This window comes from Bos taurus, chromosome 11 (assembly GCF_002263795.3).
Source record: "Bos taurus isolate L1 Dominette 01449 registration number 42190680 breed Hereford chromosome 11, ARS-UCD2.0, whole genome shotgun sequence".
Lineage (NCBI taxonomy): Eukaryota > Metazoa > Chordata > Mammalia > Artiodactyla > Bovidae > Bos > Bos taurus.
In genome coordinates this window covers 96013702-96040939 of record NC_037338.1, presented here as the reverse complement: position 1 = coordinate 96040939, position 27238 = coordinate 96013702, and the positions used below count along the sequence as shown (strand labels likewise).

The 27238-nt window shown below is 41.0% G+C and overlaps 1 protein-coding gene across 4 annotated transcripts in view; it reads left to right on the top strand.

Moving 5' to 3' along the window:
- The first annotated feature begins 59 nt into the window (after nucleotides 1-59).
- SCAI (suppressor of cancer cell invasion) overlaps nucleotides 60-27238 on the top strand; it is a 124969-nt gene continuing 97790 nt past the window's right edge. For 2 of the 4 annotated variants that reach the window (XR_009496286.1, XR_809964.4), the window contains exons 1-2: nucleotides 60-2330; nucleotides 3051-3095. Coding sequence is in view for 1 of the 4 variants with exons in the window: in NM_001192538.1 (NP_001179467.1) it covers nucleotides 2278-2330; nucleotides 3051-3095 (98 nt within the window). In the remaining 3 variants the exon portion in view is untranslated. Of the gene's footprint in view, nucleotides 2331-3050; nucleotides 3096-27238 lie in introns of those variants that run through there. The other 2 variants (NM_001192538.1, XM_015473584.3) reach the window with 2 other exon arrangements.

The following is a 27238-nucleotide window of genomic DNA, read 5'->3' as shown; positions in this document are numbered from 1 at the left end:
CTATATTACCTCTTTGTTCATTTTTTCTTCAGATGCGGAAACGGATCATAGGTAACCTGCCCAAGTTTGCGCAGGAGAGCTGGAACTTGAACCCCTTTAGGGCATCCTAGAGTAGTACATCTTACACAATGTTAGTTATTGTAGCTGTGTGACCCTCTGGCAAGTTGGATTTCTAATCTTAAAAATTCTGTGTCTAAGAATATCGTACAGTGTTGGTCTCAGGATTAAAAACAGCACTCAAAATACCCAGTCCCTGACCCAAAGTTGCAGTTTATTGAGAGCACACTTAATGCCATTTGCCCAAATTCATTGTAGTTAGGAAGTAAGAGTAATCCAAGGTAATATATAATTGCTGACATAGTGTAGTTTATATAAGTACAATAAATTTGGAGAAGGAAATGTGTGATTAGGATGGAGTAGTTGGGGAAGGCTTAAAAGAGGAAGTGTGAATTAAAAGAGGAACGTGTACCAGAATGATGGGCCATGCATTTCATATAGTAGAAGCACAGAAACAGGGATTACTAGAACTTGGACACGATTTAAGAGATAGAATTGAGGGTACGTACTTCTTGGGAAAGCTTAAGAAATGAATAGCTGCAGCTCTGTTGACAATACTGTGTGTTACAGAAGCATTGGCTAATTGTGAAAAACCTTGAAAACCAGGCAGGATAGTTTTAATTCATGTTTTGAGAAACAGTGAATGACATTCAGAATTAGTCTTCCTAGTAAGTTGATCCTACCAGGACTCCTACCCCATCTTCCCCAGTCTTTGACAAATTATTCTGGGGTTCTTTCCTTTTTCTGGCTTGGTAATAGGGTGGATACTACTGGTTGGGAATTAGGTGACTATGGTTCTGTAATTTGAGGATCATGTAAAATACTAATTTGGGAAGCCAACATGTCAATTTTTCCTTGACAATGCCATTTTAAAGATTCCATTACAATTTGCCATTATTTCACTGAAGGAAGTATGTAAAAAGAGCTGTCTCAGAATAAAGGACAGTCCTTTACACCAAATAAATTTGACTTTATGAAAAATTAGTATTCTTATTTTTGCCATTTGTGGAGATAAGAGATTTGTCCCAAGCCTTTTGGGACAAAAGGCTTAAGCTGTTATATTATTGATGCACAAAAGCATGTTCCACTAAAACAGAAGTAGCTTAAGAGTTTTATACCTCCTCTCAGCTCCAAATAGATTCTGAGGATCTACCAAACAAAAATTACAGAGGAATGCAGCAAGGGGAAGGGGATTCCACCAAAAAGGAAGAATTTTGTTAATATGTTAATGAGTTAGGTCTTATTTTGAAGGATGGTCTTGTTAAAGCAGAAAAGATGTGCTGGTAGTCTTGCATGCTTAGGTCTAGCAACAACACTAAAAATACAAAGAAATTTATTTTTAAATCGATTACCTGGAGCAGAGGTCACAATTACCTTCAGTATCACAAGATGGTTAGCAACACATTCAGGGGTCAGTTCTGTATAGGCATTTGAAAACGGAGCCCATTGCTTTTTATTATGGCATCAATTCTGTTTGCAGGGTTGATTTTCCTTTCTTGGTAATTTACTTTATAAACCTCTTGCTTTCTTGGAAGCCTGCACCCAAGCCTGTGATCTTTTCTGCAGAGTACTGAGCACATAAACCACGCTTTATTTTGATAAGATTCTTACAGTTTTCTTGCTGGATTCTCTGAAGCGCCTCTGAGTTCTGACCATTACAGCATGATGTAGTCAGGGACCGGATATGAGGTGGTTCAAAATGAAGCTCAGTTTGGAGACTTCGCTCACTGTCGCACCTGCCAGAGGAGTTTGGGAAACTGCAGCGCTTGGCTGTTGGGTCTGGCGTAGCGAGCGCAGTGTCGGGGGGGGGGCGCCAGCAGGTGTGTGGGATGCAGAAACCTGAGCCAAAAGAACCTGCCCGCAGGTGTCTGGCGCCGGAGACGCAGTTTCTACTTTCGACCGCACGGTGGCGCTTAGATATCCCCGGCCTTGCTAGCAGTCTCTAAGGCACCTCCGCCGCCACCTGCAGTCTCAACCAAACTCTAGGTGGCGGGATGTGACGGCCCGAGAGCCCAATCGACCGCCAGGTTTTCGGCTACACTACAACTCTAGCCAATGGGAGCCGAGGAGAGGCGCGGAGGAGGTGGGTCTCGCGGCAAGCCTGGCAGAGGCGCGAGGCCCTCCGCCCGCCTCTCCGCCTACTCCAAGCCTCCGCCGCCTCAGCTTCCCGAGCGAGCCCTGCGGCCGCCGGAGCAGCTCCCGCGGCGGAGCAGGAGCCGGATGGTCAGAGGAGCCCGGCAGCCCCAGCAGCCGCGGAGTCGCCTGGCCCCCAGGTGGGGCGGGGGCTGGATGGAGGTCGGGCTTGGGGATGGGGCGGGGGCGCGGGAGCGGGCCCAGGGCAGCAGCTTGGGGCCGTGAGGGATTCGGGGGCGCCGAGACTGGTGGGGAGGGGGGTTCAGGTTCGGGGAACTCGGGGGTCGCCTAGGGGGCGGCGGAGCGGGCTGGCCGGCGGTCGCACCCTCCCGGCCGGATGAGAGGGGTGTGTGAGGGAAGGGGCGCCGATGGGTGAGACTCGGTGCGCTGGGCCGGGAGGGGCAGGAACGCGCGCGCCGGGTGGAGGGGGCCGTGGAATGCGGGGGGCGCCGGGCCTGGAGGGGCGGGGCTCGGAGGGCACTGCACGGGCGGGAGGGGGTGGGCACGGGGAAGGGGAAGCGGAGGGGTTTGCGGGGTTGATGAGGCAGACAATGAGTAGGAGGTGGTGGGTGGTTTTGGGGAGATGGGCTGTGACGAATAAGGATGAGGATGAGTGAGAGACCAGGAGACAGAGCAAGGTTTGGGCAAAGCAGATATTAGGGGAACGGTGAGTCCCGGGGTCGCTGGGTTTCGGGTTAATAGGGAAACACAGCATAAGGCATTTTGTAAGGTCAGGTATGGGCTTAGCGAGTCTAGGGTTCTCGAGGGCGGTCCGTTGAGTTGTTGACTGGCATAGTATGGCCCGCAGATGTGTTCTGGTATGTTACTTTTAGTTACCATCTTATCTGTTTGGTCTGTAGACTGACTGGCACAGTGGAGAAACCACCCCGAAAACGGAAAAGCAGGTAAGGCAAAATGCCTTCCTAATTTTTCTTCGTATTTTTCCATTTGCTTGGCTGCACCTGTGCTATACTGCATAATTATACACTGTCAGATGAAGTTTTTTATTTAGCTCCTTTCTTAATGAATGTAGCTGTCTGCAGGATCTCTCTTCTGAGGACCTCAAAGTATTACCTGTACAAAGTATTACCTGTACCTTTTTTTTGTATCTAAGATTATATGGCAAACAGATGTGGATAATTGAGAAGTCCTAGTTTTTTTTTTTTACATTAGCCGTAATTTCAACTTCTTCACCAGCTCTGTTTAAAAGCTAAGGTTTATTGAACACCTACTATGTGCCAGGTACGATGTGCAGGTGATTATTTGTATTATCTTCTGTAATCCTTGAAGCTCCCCAAGGAAGTGTGTACACTGTTTTACACAGGAGAGAACTGAGACACAAGAGAAACTGGGCATTTCCCCAAGATCATACATCTAATCAATGATAGAACCAGGATTTGAATCCTCTTAGTCTGACTCCAGAGCTGAAGCTTTTAACATTATAATGCCTCTAATAAATAAATAATTGAAAATAGGTAACTTTTAAAAAACTCATTGTACATAGAGTGTAATAAACAGCTGAACCACAGGAAAATAGATACAAAATAGTCCGCAGCAAGTGCATTATTCCGTGCGGGCGTCGGTTCCATCTTCTGAGCACATTCCACGTGTCAGGTACTTGATAGCAATTCTGTGTAGTCTTTGAAGATTCCTTTTTCACAGTTGTTGGCACTGGCCTAGAGAAAGAAAGCTACAGTAGTGAGGATGTGACCAGTAGGACCGCTGTAATAGTACTTGCTAAGTTATCCATGTTAATACCTGGAAAACCTTAACAGTAAGTAGATATGAAATGCTGATGGTGGAAGGCGTCAGTAGCCAAAGTTCCCTTGTCACTCTTTAGGCCTGTACTGGGCAATATGGTAGCCATGTGTGGCGCTGAACACTCAAAATGTGGCTCGCATGACTGAGAACCTGAATTTTTAATATTATTAGTTGTAATTAATTTAAATTTAAAAATGGATACTTAATTATTGGAAAATGTTTATATCTGGAACAACTTGGATATGTGAATCTGCTTTTTCATCTGTAAATTATGAAATCTAAATACAGATCAAATTTATCCAATGAAAAACTTAATGTCCAAGGTGAGGCATATATTTTAAGTATTAAAAAACACCAAATTTCAGATTAGTACAAAAAGAGCATGGCAAATTTCTCATTAGTAATTTTTGTGTTGATTACTTCATGAAATAATATTTTAGATATATTGGATTAAATAAACTATTACTCAAATTAATTTCAGTTTTTTCTTTTTACTTTTTCTAGCATTACTGGGAATTTAAAGATCACAAATATGGCTTACATTTACTTTCTTTTCAGTAACCCTTGTTTAACTCTTATTACCCCATTGCCAGACTCTTAGAGTAGCCTCCTGACTGGGTTCCTTACCTTGAATCTGTAATTGATTCACATACTGTGCAAGTTGATCTTGTAATTCTCAAGCTTAAGGTCCTTATGTGGTTCCCCTTGTTTACTGAACATAATTCAGACTTTTTAGTATCATCATGAAAAGAGACTGCCCTGTATTATGATAAACCATAAAGGAAAAGAATATTTAAAAAATGAGTGTGTGTATGTACATATGTGTGTGTATATATATAATTTTAACTAAATCACTTTGCTATACAGCAGAAATTAACACAGCATTGTAAATCAACTATACTTCAGTTAAAAAAAAAAGAGAAGAGACTGCCTTTATTTCACTCCTCCCTATCTTCCCAGCCACAGTTGAGTTTTGTGGCCTTGGAAATTCTCCGTAATGGAACTACTATACGTCTCGTATTAAATAACTTTCTGGTGAACCCTTCACAATGAATTAATTGCTGAATATAACTCTGTGTTCTGTTCGCCATTCCCAGAACTTAGGTTTAGGTTTTTGCACGATTCCTCTTTCTCTCTGGAATACTTTCTGTTTGCTCCTTGGCAAGCTCCCCCCTTTTAAGACTTCCCTCAAACATCGCGTCTTCCACGCAGACTTTCTACCCTGTCCTTCACTTTCTTCTCTGCTTAGTTCATTCCTATGATAGCCTGTAGATACACCCATGTATAATGGTTTGGGCTGAATTTGAATCCTAGCTCTATCAAATACAAGTTTTGAGATGATATACAAGTTAATAAGCCTCTCTGAACCCCAGCTTCTTCATTTGTATAATGGAAATAATAACAGTTCAACCCTGATACGGAGAAGGCAATGGCAGCCCACTCCGGTACTCTTGCCTGGAAAATCCCATGGACGGAGGAGCCTAGTAGGCTGCAGTCCATGGGGTCGCTAAGAGTCAGGCATGACTAAGCGACTTCACTTTCACTTTTTACTTTCATGCATTGGAGAAGGAAATGGCAACCCACTCCGGTATTCTTGCCTGGAGAATCCCAGGGACAGAGGAGCCTAGTGGGCTGCCGTCTATGGGGTTGCACAGAGTCAGACACGACTGAAGCGACTTAGCAGCAGTAGCAGCAGCAGCAACCCTAATAGGGTCATTAAGTGTTCAATATAGTGCCTGGCACATAGAAAGTATCCAATAAATTTTAGGTTAAAAAGCACATTAAATGCCTTTCATTTCCCACCTCTTTTCTAAACATATATAGTAAAAGGATTGAAAATAAAGATATTAAGGCAAAGAAGACACGAGAGAAGAATAATAAAATTAAATCAGTGGTGAAGTTAGTATATAGACTAGAAAGTATTTCACAGTTCCCAAAGGTTGGTTCCGTATTTAGCTCTCAGTTTCCTAGAACAAAGCTAAGAAGAAAATAAGGCTCAACTTCCAGATTCATGCAATCTGTAAAATCAAAAACATGTTCAAGGGAGGCACACTTTTTTTGACTCTTAGAGAAAAATTTCTCTCATTGATTTTTATAATGGGGACACTGGTTTTGTGGGGGAAAACCCCCAGTGATAAATATACTAGAGAGTTTTTTTTAAAGATTGCTTCTTATAACGCTGCTCAGTCCAGGTTTAGATGATACCAGTGAACATTCTCGGAGAAGGCAATGGCACTCCACTCCAGTACTCTTGCCTGGAAAATCCCTTGGGCGGAGGAGCCTGGAAGGCTGCAGTCCATGGAGTCGGTGAGGGTCAGGCACGACTGAGTGACTTCACTTTTACTCTTCACTTTCCTGCATTGGAGAAGGAAATGGCAGCCTACTCCAGTGTTCTTGCCTGGAATCCCAGGGACAGGGGAGCCTGGTGGGCTGCCGTCTATGGGGTCGCACAGAGTCGGACACGACTGAAGCGACGCAGCAGCAGCAGCAGCAGCAGTGAACATCCTGCAGAGAGCCAAAGCCCCTGGGTTTAGTGTACTGCCTGCTGATGGTGTGGCTTGGTTCAGAGACAAGGAGGGATGCGTGAACTACCAGGACTCTGCTTCTCCTCAGCACCCAGAGTGGTTCCTGGCACCTAGACAATGTTTGATTGAATTATGGAATGAATGAATCTGTAAATAATTGGTTTCATGACTATTCTTTCTTGTAACCAGGTTTTGGTAAGCATCAGGCAGCACAGAGTTTTAAATTCTTATTCTCAGTCAGGAATCCTGAGGGTGCACATTCTGCATATCTAAGGTCAGATCCTGATCGAGTCAGCATTTTGACCTGAATAGACTGCCAGTATATATCTCTAAAGACATCCTGTGGGCAGGACCAAGATTTTTCTCAGAAAACAATTATGGGATTGCTCTAAAGGTAGAAAAAATAATGGCCAGACAAGCTCTAAAGATAGATTATAGAGAGAGGATATAATGGTTGTAGCCAGAAATTATTTATAGCTGTTTTTATGAGTTGTATACTGTGGCCATAAAATCCTCAATATCAAATGATGGAACTTCCTGGTGAACATTTCATTATGAGTTAATTGCTGAATGTAGCTGTAAGTATTCCTTTGAGTTGGCCTGCTGTGTTGAGTTGTGGACTATTACACTGTATATCCTATCCCATTTTAGGAAACAGTTGCCAAGTGTGATTTTTATTTTAGGATAGTTGCTGTGAAGTCATTCTTTTTGATAGACATTAGTTAGTGGCTGAGTTATCTTTTGAGAACATTCCTAGTAGACTAAACTATAAGACAGTTGGAGAAAAACTTCAGATGACTTGAGATAAGCACCTCATAACCCACTGTTGCCATTTCTTTGTTCATTCTGCCTGCCCACCACCCCCAACTAAAACTCTTGTTTCCTTGTTTTAGTTCATCTTTGTACCCCTAGTACTGAGGGGTGCTCAATAAAAACTTAGGGAAGTAACAGATGAGTCGGTGGTAAGAGGGAGTTAGTGCAGGATGGGGCTTTGGTGGTCAAAAAAATGTGATACTGTTTAATGCCCCTGAAAAACTGTACTAGGCTGAAAGGAGTTTTAAGATTAGGAAACTTAATCTCTATCTGGTTTTGAAAAGTTCCAAAGGCTTCAGTATATCTGTTAATAAGTTTTGGATTATGAATTAGAGAATCCTTTCAGATCCTATTAGGAACAGGACCCATTTGTTTGGATAAGATTCATGTTGATTTAAGCTTTATTGTGTGATTCGGATTTTGTGTGTGTGATGTATTTAAAGCAAAAGGATCCATACATTTTGGAGGTGTATGTAATTTGTTTAAATTACATTTGAATTAAAAAACACAAGAAAACAAAACCTTTAAATGCTTTCTAGTTCTGGGTACTAGGGATATAGACATGAATCTGGCCCCTGCTGAGGAAAAGCTCATATCTTAGTGGGGGAGACAGATGCACAAAAATGAGATGATGTAATTGACTTTGTATATATCCAAAGAGTTTATAGTAATTTTTCGTATTGGTAATGAGGGCAGTTTCTACAGACATTTCATCTAAGCTGTGAAGGTTTAGAGGATAAATTTTGGCAGTAGTGTGACTGTTGAAAATGACAAGCTAGAGCTAGGATGTAGGCTGAGTATAACGCAGTCTTCAGTGTTGTTTAGACACTCAGTCATGTGACCCCACAGATCACAGCCCGCCAGGCTCCTCGGTCCATGGGATTTCCCAGGCAAGAATACTGGAGTGGGTTGCCATTGTCTTCTCCAGGGGGTCTTCCCTGACCCAAGGATTGAACCTGCATCTCCTGCCAGTGCAGGAGATACAGGCAGATTCTTTACCACTGATCACCTGGGAAGCCCTAGTGATGAAGTCTTAAGAGAGATGAATTCAGAACAAGTGTCAGGTGTGGGAAAAAAGAAGTTTTTAAATGCTTGGACTGTGATGTCAATTTAGAAATTATGCAGTAGTTCTCCTTGAGGGGTGATTTTCTCTCCGAGGGACCTTTGGCAATGCACGACAGAGGATGAGGTAGGGATGGCATCACTGGCTCAATGGACATGACTTTGAGCAAGCTCTGGGAGTTGGTGATGGACAGGGAAGTCTGGTGTGCTGCAGTCCATGGGGTCACAAAGAATCAGACATGACTGAGCAACTGAACTGAACTGAGAGACATTTTTAGTTGTATAAATCAGGGCATTTAGTGTTGAAGAACACTGCTAAATACACCAGCATAAAGGATAGCTTCCCAACCAAGGAATTGTCCTGCTCACATTGGCTGATGCTGAGAAATCCTGAATTAGAGTTTGAATCCTGGCTCTTCCTAATACTAGCTTTGGGCTCTTGGATAAAGTATTGAACCTCTGAACCTGTTTACTGTTTTGCCCAATCCAGGTAATGATAGTACCCACTTTGTGGAGTTATTACCCTCCTCTAATAACATATAAACTTGTCTGTTTTCCTTACTATTCTGTTCCCAGCACTTAGAACAGTGCCTCATGTGTAATAGATACTCAGTCGCTCTTTGTTGGATAATTCAGTGAATGACTTATTGAGGGGATTCATTGAAGTAAGGAGTGTAAAATACGTGATACCATTCCTGACATCCATTAAGAAATCAGTATGATTGCTGTGTCTATCCTTAGCTTAAGTATCTTTATTTTGCCTTCACTTCCAGTGTTTTTAAAAATCAGCTTTATTGAGGTATTATTTACATATGATAAAATACACCAATTTTAAGTATACAGTTTGAGGAGTTTTGACAAATGTATGCAGTTGCATAACCACCCATTGCAATTATGATACAGAACATTGGTATCCTGTGCTTCTTGTACGACTCACATTTGTTCATGTTTCCTTGCAGTCATGGTTCTGGCAACCACTGGTCTTTTTTTCCCTGTCCCTGTAGTTTTGTCTTTTCTAGAATTTTATGTAAGTGAATCATTCTGTATACGGTCTTCTGTGTCTAGCTTCTTCCACTTTGTATAATGCTTTTGAGATTCATCCGTGTTACTGTTTGTAATTGTAGTCAATTTCTTCTTATTGCTGAGGAGCATTTCATTGATTTTACTACACTTACTATTCACCAGTTGATGGACATTTGGCTTCGTTTCTAGTTGGCTAGTATGAATACAACTGTTATGAACATTTGAGTTAAAGTCTTTGTGCACACATATGTTTTCACTTCTCTTGAGTAAATGCTTAGGAGTGGACTTGCTGGGTCTCATGGTAAGTGTAGTTTAACTTTTTAAGAAATTTCCAAAGTGGCTGTACTATTTTTCATTCCCACTAACAGAATGTATGGGATTTTATTTGCTCCACATCCTTGTCAGGACTTAGGTATTCTTTTTCTAGTTATATTGAGGTATGTAATTGGCATACAGTAAGCTGCATATACGGAGAAGGCAATGGCACCCCACTCCAGTGCTTTTGCCTGGAAAATCCCATGGACGGAGTTGCCTGGTAGGCTGCAGTCCATGGGGTCTCGAGAGTCGGACACAACTGAGCGACTTCACTCTCACTTTTCACTTTCATGCATTGGAGAAGGAAATGGCAACCCACTCCAGTGTTCTTGCCTGGAGAATCCCAGGGATGAGGGAGCCTGGTGGATTGCCGTCTGTGGGGTCACACAGAGTCGGACACAACTGAAGCGACTTAGCAGCAGCAGCAGCAGCAAGCTGCATATAAGGCTTCCCAGGTGGCTCAGATGGTAAAGCATCTGTCTGCAGTGCGGAGACCTGGGTTCGATCCCTGGGTCGGGAAGATGCCCTGGAGAAGGAAATGGCAACCCACTCCAGTCCTCTTGCCTGGAAAATCCCACGGATGGAGAAGCCTGGTAGGCTACAGTCCATGGGGTTGCAAAGAATTGGACTCAACTGAGCGACTTCTCTTTCTTTCTTTAAGCTGTGTGCATTTAAAGGTGTACAGTGATAAATTTTGGCATTTATGTGTCCCCTTTGCCATTCTGGGGATGTGTAGTGACATCATTATGTTTTTGTTTGGCATTTTCCTTTAAGTCCTTTTGTAATTTTCCTGTTCAGATCTTTTGCCCATTTTTTTGGTCAGTTATTTGTCTTCTTATATAGTTATAGGAGTTCTTTATATTGTACTGAAAATTCTTCATCAGGTATATGTTCTGCAGATTTTTTCCCCCAGTCTGTGGCTTGCCATTTCCTTTTCTTCACTGTATCTTGAGGAGCTTTTAGCTTGAATAGTAGGTTGGATGGGAACACATTTAATTGAGACAGCAGATGCAGGATTACATTCGGGTAAGAGCATGAGTTTATCCTGGCTACGTGGAGCATTAAGTGCTGCAGTGTGCCATCTTTAACAGGCTAATGAAAACAGGGGTCTGGAGCTGAGAGGAGAGATTAGGGCTTGAGATGCGGATTCAGAAGTCAGCAGCAGATATTTAGTGATCCGAGTCATGGGAAGGAATGAGATAACCCAGAGAGACCGTGTGGAACGGGGCGTGCAGATGGCAGTAGACAGTTGCAGTGAGTGCACGGTGAGGAAACAGACCGGACGGCTTTGTCTCTTAGATGTTGTCTCTCTGCCGTATTATCTGTCCACTGCAGTCTTCTGTAGGTGGTCATCAAACGAGGAGTGTCTATTTTTGGGAGACAGATCTCTGTACAAAGGGTACACTCTTTGGTGAGAAACACATTCTGGAGGTAGTTATGTGGAAAACTGGGGGGATGTCTTCCAATCTACATTGAAATGCAGGAATATTAGGGAGTTTCTTTGTGCTGATGTTGGCCTAGGCAGTATCCCCAGGAAAGGCAGTGGCCGTGGTAAGGCTGTTTCTTGTGGGCAAGTGTCTGTGAGAACCTAAGGTGAAGTGCCAGAATTAAATTCTGTGAAAGCACACTCGGGGTCGGGGGGTGCCTAAGAGTGGATGGTCAAAGTAGTCAGTATTTCCATGGTAATATTTATTCAAGAATTATACCTAGACTAGCTTAAGCAGTGGTTTTCAAGGGTTTTTGTAAAGAGCCCAGAGGTTCCTTGGCGGTGATTCAAGGGCTCCTGGGGGTAAGAGTGCCAGGAGGAGGCAGAAGAAGATTAAGCAGGCCAGCTTGCCTATAAGACTCTACATCTACTTTTCTGTATGTTATGTGTATATATTTTTAAAATTTTTATGTGTTTATTTATTTGGCTGTGCTGTATCTTTACTGCTTCACCCAGGCTTTTTCTAGTTGTGGCAGGCGGGGCTACTGTCTCGTTGCATCGTGCGGGCTTCTCATTGCGGCGGCTCCTCTTGTTGCAGAGCACGGGCTCTTGAGCACAGGGGTTTCAGTAGTCATGGTGCATGGCCTTAGTTGCCCCGTGGCATGTGGAATCTTCCTGGTCCAGGGACTTAACCTGTGTCCCTCATGTTGGAAGGCAGTTTCGTAACCACTGAACCACCAGGGAAGTCCTCTTATATATTTTTAATATGGAAAATTTCAAATAACAATAGATAATCTTTAGAATAATAATCTTAGAATACTACAGTGAACCTGAATTGTTCGTCACCCAGCTTGAACAAGTATCAGCTCAATCCTATTTCATGTGTATACTTAACTATTCCACCTGAAGCGTTTTCTATACATATTCATCTGTAAATGATTTAGTATGTATTGTTGAAAGATAAAGACTCTTCAAGCACATAACTGCAATTCTATTAACAATAACTTAAAAGTTAGCAGTATTTCCTTAGTATCATTAAATATCTCATCAGTGTTCAGATATCCATGGTTGACATCATTTTTAAAAAATCTATTCAAATCAAGATCTAAATAAATCAGGACTTGCAATTTGTTGATTAGATCTTAAGGTTTTTTTTTTTTTTTAATCTATAGTTTGGCCACTCCATCTCTTTTCTCCTGTGCTATTTATTTGTTAAAGAAAACATGCTTGTTATTAAGAGTTTACCACAATCAGAATTTTCAATTTTCTAAAAGGTTGGGGTATGATTTATAATGATGAAACTCACCTATTTTAGTGTTCAGCTTTGTAAATTTTGACAAATGCACACACTTGTGTAACCACCACTACAGTCATTATATAGAACATTTTCATCACTCCCCCAAATTCCTTTCTGTCCCCATTGACCAATTGGCAACCACCAACCAGTTTTTTCACAGTCTGAAGTTTTGCTGATTTGGTCCCCGTGGTATCGTTTAGCATGTTTCTCTGTTCCCTGTGTGTCTTATAAATTGGTGGTTGGAACTAGTTCTAGAGACTTGATGATATAGATTCAGGTTTTGCTGGTTCTTTTTTTTTTTTTTAAAGAATGCTTAATAGGGGTGGTATGTAGTTCTTTCAGGGCCTCTTTTTTTTTTTTGCTGTTAGGAACTCATAGTAATCAGTGTCTGTAATTTCATTTGAGGTTACAGATGGTGACATTCTAAATCTTTCATTCCTTCTTCATTGCTAGCTGGAATGCTTTTATAAAAAGAAGTTCTCTTAAATTTTTTTTTTTAATTTTATTTTTGAAATTAACATACAGTCAAATGAAAAGTTCTATGACATTTTAACACATGTACAGAGTCCTGTAACCACTGCAAGAAGAGTATGAAACATTCCCATTACCCGCAGAACTTGCTTCTGCTGTATTATCGGAGCCACGTCCTCCTTGCACCCCCAGCTCCCTGGCAGCTGATCCGTTCTTCATTGACTGTTTAATTTTCCTTAGGTACATTTTGTAAAAGGAAAAGCAGAATAAAGGCTTGTCCCCTTACCCCTTCCTTTTTATAATTTACACCAGATTTCAATATGAATTGCTTTCCTGGCATGCTTCACAGGTGACTGACTTTCTTCTTATCAACTCATGGATTTAGACATTTCAGTGAATTTCAACCCATTGTGCTTATTTTTCTTGATGATCATATTGACCAGTGGAAGCCTCTTCTAAATTGGCTCTTGGGTTCTTTTGAGAAGAATCCAGTAGACTTTGGTAGCTTCCTTCCAGACCCATCGTATGTTTTCTGCTCAGGCCTATAATCAACCATTCCACAGAGAGGCCTATTTTTTCTAGCATCTCTCAACTTCTGACTCCTTGTTTTATATCCTCAGAGTCTATCTGAAAGAAAGGATTGTAGAAACTACAAGTAGTTTTGAAAACAGCAAATCCAAAAGAATGGATTATATACTATATTCTTTCATAATCTACCAGAAATGTATTTTTTCGTTTAGATTTTTTTGATAAAAGTTGACTAGCACACAATTGGGACATATTTTAGGTTAAGATCCTGAAATATAGGTAATCTTCAATGCTGTTTATGGTTGGATCTGTTGAGAGATTAAGTAAATGACTTGTGAATCATGCAGTAGACTTGATTTTTCTTTACTGTGGAAATTGTGGGTCCCTAATCTAAATGGGTGGCTTTCCCACAAGACCAGGATTTTTGTAGGGAGGATAATGAATTCAGGCAGATATACATGGTTATGTAACTAATTGCTTAATATTCTATACATTAGGAGAGTGTAACCTGGAAAATTTTGGGAGTAATGTATTGGTGATAGAAAAATCTTAGTATTTTGATGGAGCAACTTGTCTGGAGTTTTTCTGAAACCACCAAGATTAGTGAATTGTAAAAGATATCTATAAGGTAGTAAATTAATTGACCATATAGTCAGGAGAAGGCAATGGCAAGCCACTCCAGTACTCTTGCCTAGAAAATCCCATGGACGGAGGAGCCTGGTAGGCTGCAGTCCATGGGGTTGCGAAGAGTCAGACACGACTGAGCGACTTCACTTTCGCGCATTGGAGAAGGAAATGGCAACCCACTCCAGTGTTCTTGCCTGGAGAATCCCAGGGACGGGGGAGCCTGGTGGGCTGCCGTCTATGGGGTCACACAAAGTCGGACACGACTGAAACGACTGAGCAGCAGCAGCATAGTCAGTATGAATCTTATCTCACAAAATCAGGTAACCATGAATCGTTATTGTATATATATTATTTATTTTTGACTGTGCTGGGTCTTCGTTGCTTTGCATGGGCTTTCTCTAGTTGCAGCAAGCAGGGGCCACTCTTTGTTGTGATGCTCAGGCTTCTCGTTGCGGTGGCTTCTGTTGTGGAGCTCAGTCTGTAGGTGAGTGGGCCTCAGTGGTTATGGCACATAGGCTCAAGAGTTGTGGCTAGCAGGCTTAATTGCTCCATGGCATGTGAAATCTTCCTGGACCAGGGATCAAACCTGTGTTCCCTGCATTGGCAGGTGGATTCTTATCCACTGCACCACCAGGAAAGTTCTGTATTATTTATTTTAAATGAAATTAAATCCAACCTTGAGACATCCCCTCTGCCCCAACTCTCAAACTCATGAGAAATTCAGTCTCAGGGATTAAGAATGGCATCCAGCCCTCCTCAGGGCTGTACAGCATCTGAGAAGCTTGGGAGGAACCAGGAGAAGAGCGGAAGGTTAGTTTTCAGTCCACTGTGGCTGTGAGTGGTGGTCATCTAGGTGGGTGTGGGTCCTTCAAGTTTGGTGGCTCTAATGGTTATGACTGACTTGAAGAATCTTTGCTGGGTATGGGGGATCTGGTGTAAAGGCTTCAGCTTTCCCAGGTACAGTGCACACCCGATTCCCTGTAAAGACTTGTCAACTCCTAGAACATTGCTAGGAAGTGGAGTTGCAAGTCTCTTTTTGTGAGTCCCAAAGCTCTTCCCCTTCCCAATTAAATTACCCTCTTTTTTTCTTCTTATTTCTACCTTTGTGCCCTCAAAGGCACTTTCTTTCTTTCCACCCTTCCCTCAGTGTAATCTCCTCAAGGAGTTCACATTTTCAGAAAACAAACACAAACCTCCCTTGAGGCAGGGACTGTTTCTTAGGGATTGAGGAATACAGTGAGAGTAAAACATCCATTGGTGTCTTAATAACTTATCCAGCTACTTAATTTCTTTCTTTTTTCCTCTCAATAATTCTTTTACTCCCTGTGGTGGTTTTAAAGAACTGTATATAAATTCTTTAATTCTCCTTTCTTTAAAAGATGGAGCTTGGAAACTTCCCTGGTGGTCCAGTGGTCAAGACTCCACACTCCCAATACAGGGGCTGTGGGTTCAGTCCCTAGTCATTGAACTAAGATCCTGCATGCCACACGGCATGGCCAAGAAAGAAAAAAAGATGGAGCTTAATTCTCCCCTGGAGTGTGGGGTGAACTTGGTGACTCACTTCTAGGGAATAGAATACAGAAATGATGAGGTGTCCTTTCCCAGATCAGGTTATAAGGAGTCTTTATCTTCATTCTTGGGTGTTCTCTCCTTTTTCCTTCCTTCCTTCCTCCTCCTCTTGCTCTTGGCTCACTCCCTCTGGTGGACGCTGGCTGCCATATTGAGAGGGAGCTACTTGCCATGTTGTGGAGACACTCGGGCAGCCTATGGGGAAGGCCACATGTTAAGGAAGCAAGGCCTGCCAGCAACCACATGAGTGAGCTTGGAAGGGGATCCTATATTAGTTGAGCCTTGAGATGACTACAGCCCTCGCCAACAGCTTGACTTATTATCCTGGTGTCACAAGGGCTGAATTACATGAGTCCATGATTTTTTTTTTTTTTTAAAGAGTCTCTTCCAGCACTGGCTCTATCGTACCCCAAAGGGCCTTAGTCTCTCTCTCAAGCTTTTTCTTCTTCTGGATAGGTCTCTGATGTGGAGTGGGGTGGGGCATGTGTGTGTTTTGGAAGCAGCTGTCTTTTGATTAAAGGCATTGAAGGATAGTTTACTTTCAGGCAGTCCAGCCAATTGTGCATTGTCGTCTTCAGAGCCTTTGCTCTCTCCCTGAACTTTGGTCCCACAGATTGAGAGGTAGTCCCCTGCTCACATTCACTGTTATTAAGGGAAGAGCAAAAGGTAGTTGTCCAGTGAAAGTGTATGTGTTAGTCACTCAGTCGTGTCTGACTCCTTGCGACCTCATGGGCTGCAGCCTGCCAAGCTCCTCTGTCCATGGAATTCTCCAGGCAAGAATGCTGGAGTGGGTTGCCATTTCCTTCTCCAAGTTGCCCAGTGAAGGGGTCAGTTTTCCTCTGCCTGGTACCTGTCACTGGATTTTGAACTCTATTTCAGCTCTTTCTTAGTTGTCTGGGAAGAGCAGGCAAATCAATGTCAAGTAAGCTGTGATGGTGGCTGATTTTATGTGTCAACTTGACTTGCCTACAGGGTGCCCAGATAGTTGGTCAAGCATTATTCCTAGAGTGTTGGGTTGTCTTTGGGTGAGATTAACTTTTGAACCATAGTCTTAAGTGGTACAGACTGCCCTCCTCAGTATGGGTGGGGCCTTATCCAGTCGACTGAAGACCTGAAACCAAAAGGCTGAGTAAGAAGGAACTCCTGTCTGACTGCTTGAGTTGGGCCCTCAATCTTTTCCTGCCTTTGGATGCGAGCTGGAACCTTGCTCTTCTTGGATCTCGAGCCCGCTGGCTCCCAGACTGGAATTTAAACCATCAGCCCTCCCGTTTCTCAGGCCTTCAGAGTGGAATCATGCCATCAGCTTTCCCAGATCTCCAGCTTATTGACTGAGGATCTTGGAACTTAGTCTCCCTAATTGTGTGAGCCAATTCCTTATTATCTGCACACACTCACACCCCTTCTTGTTTCTCTTTCTCAGGAGAACCCGGGCTAATACACAAACCTAGTCTTTTTTATGTCCTTCTTACCCGGTTTTCCGTAATGCGCCTTAAGCTGTCATAGCTTCTGCGTTACTAGCTGTAGCTGTGGGTTCTCTTCATGGATGCAGTCTGCCATGAAATGGTCATCTTCACCACGACTATGCTTGTGTTTTCATGAACATGGCTGCTGCTTTGGAAGCATTTCACTCTCAGGCTAGGCACCATTCTTTATATTCTCGTTTTACAGTTGGGTTTCTTTCGGTCAAGTTCCCTCCATGTATTCCATGGGCCTTGAAAGCATATGTGCCTGTTGGCAGTATCCTGAGAGTTCTTCCTGGATGGGTGGCCCATGTTGAAAGTGCTCACACATGGTTTCCCAAAAGCTTGCAAAGTGGCTGTCAGAACTCTTAAACTATTGTGATCATTTCCAAACTGTAGAGTTATTACATATAGATTTTTAGAGAACAGCTGTCAAAACTAAAGATTTTAGATTTAGCATTGTTGCCATTAGCCTGTCTTGTTAATTGATATCAAGCCATTTACCTATTAGAGTAACTTCTGGCTGGTGATAATAAAAGTGTCATCCACAAGTAAGAGGATTCTTGCTTTTTTGTAAAATAGGAACATGCATCTGTATTGTCCTAAGCCAGTTTTGTTTTTAGTTTTTTTTTTGCCTGCGCTGGGTCTTCATTGTGGCTCGTGGGGGCTTCTTTCGCTGTGCTGCTGGCTTAGTTGCCCTGCTGCATGTGGGATCTGCATGTTCCCAGCCACAGATAAAACCCACTTCCCCTGCATTGGAAGGCGGATGCCTAACCACTGGGCTACAAAGGAAGTCCTTCCCAAACCACTTTTAAATCTTCAAGATATAAGTTAAAAAGAAGGGAAATGCTTTTAATAATTTATAAAAGAATCCTAGAATTTGTATTGTAAGAGATTAGTTATTGAGTCCAACCATAAGCACAGCAGGAGAAATCCTACCATAACATACCTGAAAAGAAAGTCCTGAAAAATGCCTCAGTCTCTTCAAATATGGTTTACTTGGTGTTTACCGACACCGGACATGTATTCAGTGTTTTCTGAGATTTTCACCCGAATCACCTGAATGTCTCATGTACGTGGTCTTGCATATTCATGCCCTTGTAACAAGACCAGTTCCGTTCAGTAGCGGTGTTAGTGAACTCGTGGTACTTCTGCCATTATTGATTTTTCTCAATAACCAGATAAAAAAATCACAACCATTTTCATATGGATGGCCACAGAAGCTTTACTTTTAAAAAAGAGTTCTTACACTTGAAAATGTTCGAAACCACTGAATTAAGTATCTCTGGAGCTATTTCTAGCTCTAGTTTGTGGAGAAAGGACTGTGGTTCTGGGATGGAGTCTTTGTATAAATGTGTTCAAAGAGTATATACTGTAGCATTCTGGTGAAATCCCCAGATCTTTGCCTGGTTTCTACCCACCCCTTTTCATTTTTTTTTCCTTGCCTACCTCAGGGATTTATCTCCTCCCCACCCCACCCCCAACTATTATGTAATGCATTGTTTTCTCTGCCCACAAACCCTCCTTGAAACAGGATGCAGGTACCTCAGCTTTTCCCTTACCCTGTTACTCGGAATGTATCTGATGCATTTTCATTTTTACAGATGTTTTACTCTCAGTGACAGTAGGGAGTGAATTGAATGCACAAAAACTTATGAATTTTTGAATTAGAGTTTTACTAAAATGACGAGATTCCCCTAATCTTCACTGTAAGGTACATGAGAAAAGCTCAGTTTTCTGGTAATTGCTAGAATTAAAGCAGTGGACTAAGTGATGTCAAAGTGTGTTCCAACTCATGTATGTTTAACTTTCAATTGCTCAGTTTCCTTATTTTATCTTTTTTTTTTTTTTTTTAATTCTTAGAAGTAGCTACGCATCTTTTCTTCTCTTTTTCTATATCATTTGGCCCTGAAGATAGTCACTCGCAGGCCACTGAATTCATTTCATCACAGAGGAGAAGCTCAAGGTTATTTTCAATTTCTTAGCCATTGCTTTTTGCAGGAAAAGTCTACTTAATAAAAACCAATAACCACCAACAAAAAGTCCAGTTGAGTATATTCTGAACATAACCATTCCGTTGGCGTGGTAGACAGTGTTTCCCAAAGATGTCTGCAGGCACGTCCTTCATCCCACATGCTCTTACGATGTGACCTTGACCTGCCTCCCACCCAGTGATGAGGTCCATGTCCCCGTCTCCTAACCAGCACAGGCCTTTGCAACTGTCTCCACCAACAGAGCGTGGCTCCAGCAACACTATGTGATTTCCGGAGCAAGGTTATAGAAATGCCATGTACCTCCACCTTCCTCTCTCGGGATAGGGGCTTAGAACCTGGCTTCCAGCCCCAGTGAGTGGCTGAAGCTCCTGGCCCTCAGCCCCAGCTGAGCTCCCAGCTGCCATCAGCATCGGTCCTAAAAGCGGGTTGTAATCCTCCAGATCCCCATCCCAGTGCCCCAGTGAGCGCCCACAGAGAGCAGAGAAGAGCTGTCTCTGCCAAGCCCGACCCAAGTTGCCAACTCACAACCACAATGAAGGATTGTTTTAAGGCACTAGATTGTATAACAGAAGATAACTGGCATTCTGTTTTGCCAGAGGTTGGAGTAGAGACCATACTATATATTAATATATATTATTAATTTATATATATTATAATTTATATATAAACATGTATTATATAGTATATATATTATTAATTTATATATATTTTATATAACTTTATATAAATTGTATATATTTTAAGAGTAAGAGTAATTTTAAGAGTAAGATACATTTCTACCTTCAGGAGCACTGTCAGTATCAGAAGAAAAACAGATTCTTTATCTTCTTTCTTTATAGACTTTTATCTCATTGACTTTCATTTTATATGTTTATTGTATTTTGGTTTTTAAAAAATTAGTAAGTAGTACAAAACAGCAAAACTGAATAATCTCCCTGCCCAGATAATTCCATTCTCGTGTCCTTGTAGTTCAGAAGGTTATGGCATGTTAATAATGTACAGTGACTTTGAAATGACTCTGGTCAGATGTGTTACCTTGGAAAGCAACATCCTCTTTGTGAGTCAGTTTCTTTATCTATAAAATGGTTTCTACTTCATAGGGTTGTCGAGAGACTTCAGTGATTTATACACATGCAGTGAGAGTGCCTGTCATAGAATACTGGCTGTTCATTACTATGCCCATCACTACTGCTGTTATTGGCCTTACTATTTTTAGACTAGGGAGGGGAAGGATAACCAGCAGAAAGATTTCAGTCTGAAATGATGAAGTGAATACTCCAGAGAAGTTAGGGACAGAGGGATGTTGGGAAGCCTGAAGGGACTTGGGAATTATTTAAAATGTTTTAGATTTTTCAAGGCTTAAAGGTTTACCTGAAAGGTGAAGAGCAGAATGACTTTTGGGAAAATTGATGAGAGACAGTGGTAGAGAAATTTCAAAAATGGTGAGGGACTGATGCTGGTTTTTGGGCTTCTTGATAATGACTGGCATTTAGTGATTAGGCAGTGATGTCTCAAATATATTACCTGTAGTCATTAGTTTATTTTTTATCAAGCCCTTTCAGTTCATTGATGGATACTTTGCATGCAATAAAATGTATAGATGGAAAGTGTTCAGTTCACTATGTGTTTTTATCAATTCTTAATTGTTTAGTGTTTCGGTTGATTACAGAGTAGAGTAAATGAACTAAATGGAGGAAGGAGACCTAGGGAGGATAGCTTAATCCCTAGGGTTCCGGTGCTTATTAGCAGATCAAGTTTATATTTTTTCTTCATTAGAAGACAGATGTTATCATTCCCATTTATAAATAGAGAAATTGAGGCTCATGAAAATAAAGTGATTTACCCAAAGTATCATAGCTAGAAAGTGGCACAGTTAAGGGAGAATAGTTTTTATCTGACTCTATAAATCTTTTTTGCTATTACAGACTGAAACAGTGACATTGGAATTTGTTTTTTTAAAACTTTGCTGGAGGTAATTTCCTATGAGGGTTTATTAAAGTCCCATAAGAAAGTGAAAACAGTTCTTGATGTGGATGTCTTTTGGATTCAGATGTTTCAGACTTCCTTAAAGCTTCTAAAACTGCTATTTTCTATTTTGCCAATTTTTATAATTGATATAGTGTAGTTTTAGCAAGTGTTCCTCTCCAGTGGTTCAGGTAATTAGATTAAAGTCGTTGTGGGCAACTTAGTGCATTTTTACTTTCAAGTATCAGAGAAAGTACAGACCATTAAGAACTAAAAGAATTCTGTTCCTGGACAGTTCATGCTATTGCAGGACTTGTAGATACAAGATTTAAAAGCAGAGGTTTTTAAGTGATGTTCATTCTACTGGATAACAGCCAAAAGCCTCATGCTTGAGACTGGATGATGGACAAGTAATTTGCCATGTTACCGGGTGAGGAACATCTTTAGGTACAAAAGTGTAGTCTCTTAAGTCAGTCAGCCTAAAGTTCCTGAATGGCCCAGCTTTTTCTTTCTTCCCTCATATTTTATTTAGATCTCTTTATTCTTTGTAGCATGTTCAGTTTTTTTGTTGTTCTATTTGAAATTGACATCAGATAAAGAAATATATACAGTACGTGAAAGAGTAAATGAGAATTCAGCCATTTTCTTAAAAACTTTGCTTCTTTATTTTATGAAAAATGCTAGCACAGAATATGAGACAGTTAAGACAGATTTCATGTGCAGAAAATCATTTGTTGAATAGATACTCTCAAAGTATTTAGATATGTCAGGCTTTTTTTCTTATTTTTTTTTTACATCTGAGAACTTTTAATGGGTAACTAACTTACTTGACATTCTCAAGAATCCTGAAAATGGAGAATGGTTTTAATATATCGTCGATGGTTTCATCTCTTAGTTTCTTACAAACTGGTGCAAATCTAAGAGTTTTTATTTGTGATAAAAATTTTAAACATCTGTGAGATAATAATAGAAAATATCTATTGGTCTCTGCCCTCAGTTCCTGACATGGAACCCCTGAAACCTTCATAATTTCCTGAATGATGAGTGTCTTTGTTCTGATGAAGTGACTGGTTGGGCTCCTGGATGAGGGCTGGTGACCAGAAAGAACAGGCCATGATTAGAAGCTTGGTGTTTTCAGCCCTGCCTCCCATTCCTTTGAGAGGGGAGTAGGGCTGAAAATGGAGTTAATGATCAGTCATGCCTGCATGATGAAGCCGTCATGAAATCCCGAGTATGGGGTTCAGAGAGTTTCTAGGCTGGTGAGCACAGGGAAGTGCAGGAGAGTGGCGTGGAAGCCACTGGACAGGGCCTGGAGCTCCATACCCCTTTCCATACCTGTGCATCTCTTGCATCTGGCCTGAGTTGTATCTTTTTACAGTAAACTTGATCCAGTAAGTAAAATGTTTCTCTGAGTCCTATGAGCCACGCTTAACAAATAAATCAAACCCAAGGAGAGGGGTCATTGGAACCCCTAGTCTGTAGCTGGTTGGTCAGAAGCATGGGGGGTGACTTGTGCAGTCTCTTGGGATTGAGCCCTTCACCTCTGCAATCTGATCCTTGCTCCAGGTAGACAGTGTCAGAATTGAGTGGAATTCCTGCAGGTGACAGGGAATTGCTTGGTGGTGTGGGGGCAAACTTCCACACAATTGGTGACCAGAAATGAAGTTTTTGTGTGAACAGTAAAGGGGATTCATAGGAAAGAAATAGTAGGGAAGAACTGGATTTTTCCCTACATAGAAAGGAAGAAGCTATTTTTTTTTCTTTTTAACATCCCAGGTGAAATCCAGTGAGTATTTCCTACTACCATTTACTCTTTCTATGTTCTTACAATTTAAAAAAGTGTGTACGTGTTGGCAGGGGATACACATTCATTCATTCCGCATTTTATGTTCTCTCTTCCTCCTTGGCTATCATATAATAGAATATTAGCTCTGTGAGGGCAAGAATAAAATAAAGAGCACTCAAAATATCCAGAACATAGTAGGTGTTCAAGAAATATTTTGTTTACTAAATAATGTTTAAGTATTTTAAAATGAAATCTAATATGCATACAAAAAGCATATATGACATATGTGTACTTTAAAAAAGAATAATAAATTAAAAACCTTTGTTTCCACTGACTGACTTTAAAAATAGTTCATTGTCAATATTCTTGAAAGTTCCTCCTATGCCTCTCTTTTGTGGCATTCACTTGCTTCCTTTCCCAATCACAGCTTTAAAATGGTTTTTATTCTCTTGAATTTTCTTCATGGTTTTACATATATGGATGTAAACTTGCCAACAAAGGTCCATATAGTCAAAGCTATGGTTTTTGCATTAGTCATGTATGGTTGTGAGAGTTGGGCCATAAAGAAGGCTGAGCACTGAAGAATTGATGCTTTCAAATTGTAGTGCTGGAGAATCCCTCTTGAGAATCCCTTGGACTGCACAGAGATCAAACCAGTCAATCCTAAAGGAAATCAACCCGGAATATTCATTGGAAGGACTGTTGCCAGAGCTCCAATACTTTGGCCACCTGATGCAAAGAGCTCACTCATTCCTGATCCTTGGAAAGATTGAAGGCAAAAGAAGTGGGCAGCAGAGGATGAGATGGTTAGATAGCATCACCGACTCAATGCACATGAATTTGAGTAAATTCTGGGAAATAGTGGAAGACGGGAGCCTGACATGCTGCAGTCCATGGGGTCACAAAAAGTTGGATACAACTTAACAGTGAACAGCAACAATGTACTTGTAAATATTCTGCTAAGTTTTAGATTTGTTAAACTTTATATATATATATATATATATATATATATATATATATGATGATAGTGTTCAGTCGCTCAGTTGTGTCCGACTCTTTGCCACCTCTATATATGTATACATATATACATATATACATGTATACATATATATATGTATATATGAATATATGAAATCATACTGCTTGTTTTTTTGTCAGTTTGCTTCATTCATTCAGAATTAGGAGCTTGAGATTCTTTCATATTGACACACATAGATGGATAACCTTATGTAGAGCTCAACTACATGTCTGTGCCACAATTATCCATTCTCTGATCTACGAGTAACTGAACTGCTTCTAAGTTAATGAACTTAGATGTACATATGAAAGCAATTCTTTAGGGTAAATATCTAAAGACTTCCTGAGTCACTGGGTTTTGTCAACTCAGCATTGACGTCGTTTTCCTGAGTGGTTATACCAGTTTATACTTCTGTGAGAGTTCCAGTTTCTCTACTTTGTTGCCAGCACTTGGTGTTTTAAAATTTTAACTGTTGTGGTAGGTGTATAATAATATTCCTCTGTGTGTGTGTGTTTTAAGAAAACATTTGTTGTTTCATTCTTAACCACAATTACTTCTTGGGCATCTCACTGCTTCTCCAACCTTGGGGTCATACTGGACACCATCACTTCATTTCCTCTACCACATGATTTTCATGTGGTATTTATTTTTTTGTAACAAGCAACCTCTGAAAAAACCAGCTTCAGCAACCTAGATGTCCATTGGCAGACAAATGGATAAGAAAGCTGTGGTACATATACACAATAGAATATTACTCAGTTATTAAAAAGAATGCATTTGAATCAGTTCTAATGAGGTGGATGAAACTGGAGCCTATTATGCAGAGTGAAGTAAGTCAGAAAGAAGAACACCAATACAATATATTAATGCATATATATGAAATTTAGAAAGATGGTAACGATGATCCTATATATGAGATAGCAAAAGAGACACAGATGTAAAGAACAGATTCTTGGACTCTGTGGGAGAAGGCGAGGGTGGGATGATTTAAGAGACTAGCATTGAAACATGTATACTATCATGTGAAACAAATAGCCAGTCCAGGTTTGATGCATGAGACAGGGTGCTCAGGGCTGGTGCACTGGGACGACCCTGAGGGATGGAATGGGGAGGGAGGTAGGAAGTGGGGGTTCAGGATGGGAGACACATGTACACCCATGGCTGATTCATGTCAATGTATGGCAGAAACCACTACAGTATTGTAATTAGCCTCCAATTAAATAAATTAATTTTTAAAAAACAAAACAGCTTCATAAAGAAAGGGCATTATGGAAAGGAACCTAAAGCGATACAGTGTTAACACTGAGTTGCTGAACCCTGAGCTTGTAGTTTGTGGAGTATCCGACAGATGTCACTGTGTTTCCCTTGAAAGTTTAAAATAGCCCATGGCATCCTTGTGTGTTTTCTGTGGTGCCCTGAGGTGTGTGAGTGCACAGTTTGAGAACCATGGCCTTGGAATATTAATCATGGTTATCTTTAGGGAGTAGGAGTTTTGCTTACTTTTTTTACTTTCTGGGTTTTCTGTACCTCTTTTATAATGAGCACATAACACTTAAGAGACATCAGGAAAGACATTATATGTGCACTGTTTGTAAAATAAATTATTAACCAAAGTCTATACTTTTTTTTCCTCTTAGTTTTTACCTAATGCCCTTTTTCTGTTCCACATAGGATACCACATTAGTCACCATGTTTCCTCAGGCATCTTGACAGGGACAGTTTTCAGGTCATTCCTATTTTTGATGACCTTGACAGTTTTGAAGCATATCAGTCAAGTACTTTTTTCAGCTGTCTTTCAATTGGGGAAAACCACAGGGGTAAAATGCCATTCTTATCATATCATATTGAGGGTTCATGCTATCCATGGTCCCGGCTATCCACATAACATCACTGTTAATGGTAATTTTGACATCTGGCTGAGAATCAGAGTTCTCCATTGTAAAATTATTCCTTTATTCCCCCCTTTAATACTGTATTCTCTGGTAGGAAGTCACTACCTGCAGTCCACACTCAAAGAATGGGTGTCATGCCTCACTTCCTTGAAGGCAAAGTACATAAATTATGTTAAATTCTTCTTTGTGGGAGATTTGTCTGTTCTCCCAGTTATCTATTTATTACTTATCTGTTTATGTATTCAACTATTTATATAATTGAACTCATGAATTTTTTTTTTTATACTTCGGGTTATAATCCATTACTGTTTTATTTTGTTGTTGTTGCTGAATAGTTCCAGCTTGGCAATTGAGAGCTCTTCAGTTGGCTGCTGTATCCTTTTGACATACTCTTGCCATTGTGGGTTTATTAATAAAATGAAATAAAATTTTTTAGATCACTTTCTTACTGTCTAGCAGTACAAGATGCTCCAGGCTCATCCTGTGTATTTCTTGGCTCAGTTGTAGAATCAGACATTTCTCCAAGGAGCCTTGTTTCCTTTTATTAGAAGATGGTATTTGCTACTGGGGTACATATAGTATTAATTAATTTGCATTCCTCTTATGATTGATGAGGTCAAGTACCTTTATATATGTTTATTGGTTGTTTGTGTATCCTATTTGTTATGTAACAAGCCTGTTCAAGACTTTTGTCCAACTGCAGAGTTGAGTTGTTGTAGCAGAGTGTATGACTCACATACCTAAAATATTTACTATCAAGCCCTTTATAGGACAAATTGCATACCTTTAGAGTTATGAAAACTATTTTGCTGTCAGTTCTGGGTTGGTTTTGATTGGTTGATTTTTCTCATCAGTGATGGTCGTATTTTCCTGCATCTTTGGGAATGCCTGATAATCTTTGACTGGTGCCATACATTGTGGAGGGTTTGAAATTCTGTTCTGTTGCTTTTTTCTTTTTTTCCTTAAAAATTTCTGAAGATTTTTCCCAGAGATGCAGTTAAATTATTTGGAATTATCTTGACCCATTTGGGTCTTGGTTTTAGGCTTTGTTGAGTGGGACCAAGACAGCATTTAGGGCTATTGTCACTATGGCTTATCATTCTCTACTTCTGTGGCAAGACCCTTATGAATACTCCACCTGGGAATTAGAAGGTTTTCCAAGTCTTGCTGGTGGGAACAGACGCCATTGTTGGCCCTGTGTAAGCTCCAGGCATTGTTTCTTCTAATGCTCTCTGATGATTCTTTCCTCTCTCTTTGGTGGTTTTCTTCCATTCTTGGGCTGATGTGTGTTCAGTGGAATACTGGAGAGGAACTCCCGGAAGATCTCCAGCACTTTCTCCCCTGTGTGATATGCTGCCCTGTAAACTCTAGCTCCTTTGGTCTCCCTGGACTCTCAGGTCTGTCTTTTCCCCTGATGTTATCCCTTGGGCTCTGCCTGGGTTCCCCTTCCCTGCACCACACCCTGGAAATGCTCTCAAGGCAGTGATTTGGGGGCAAGTATAGGACTCACTTTTTT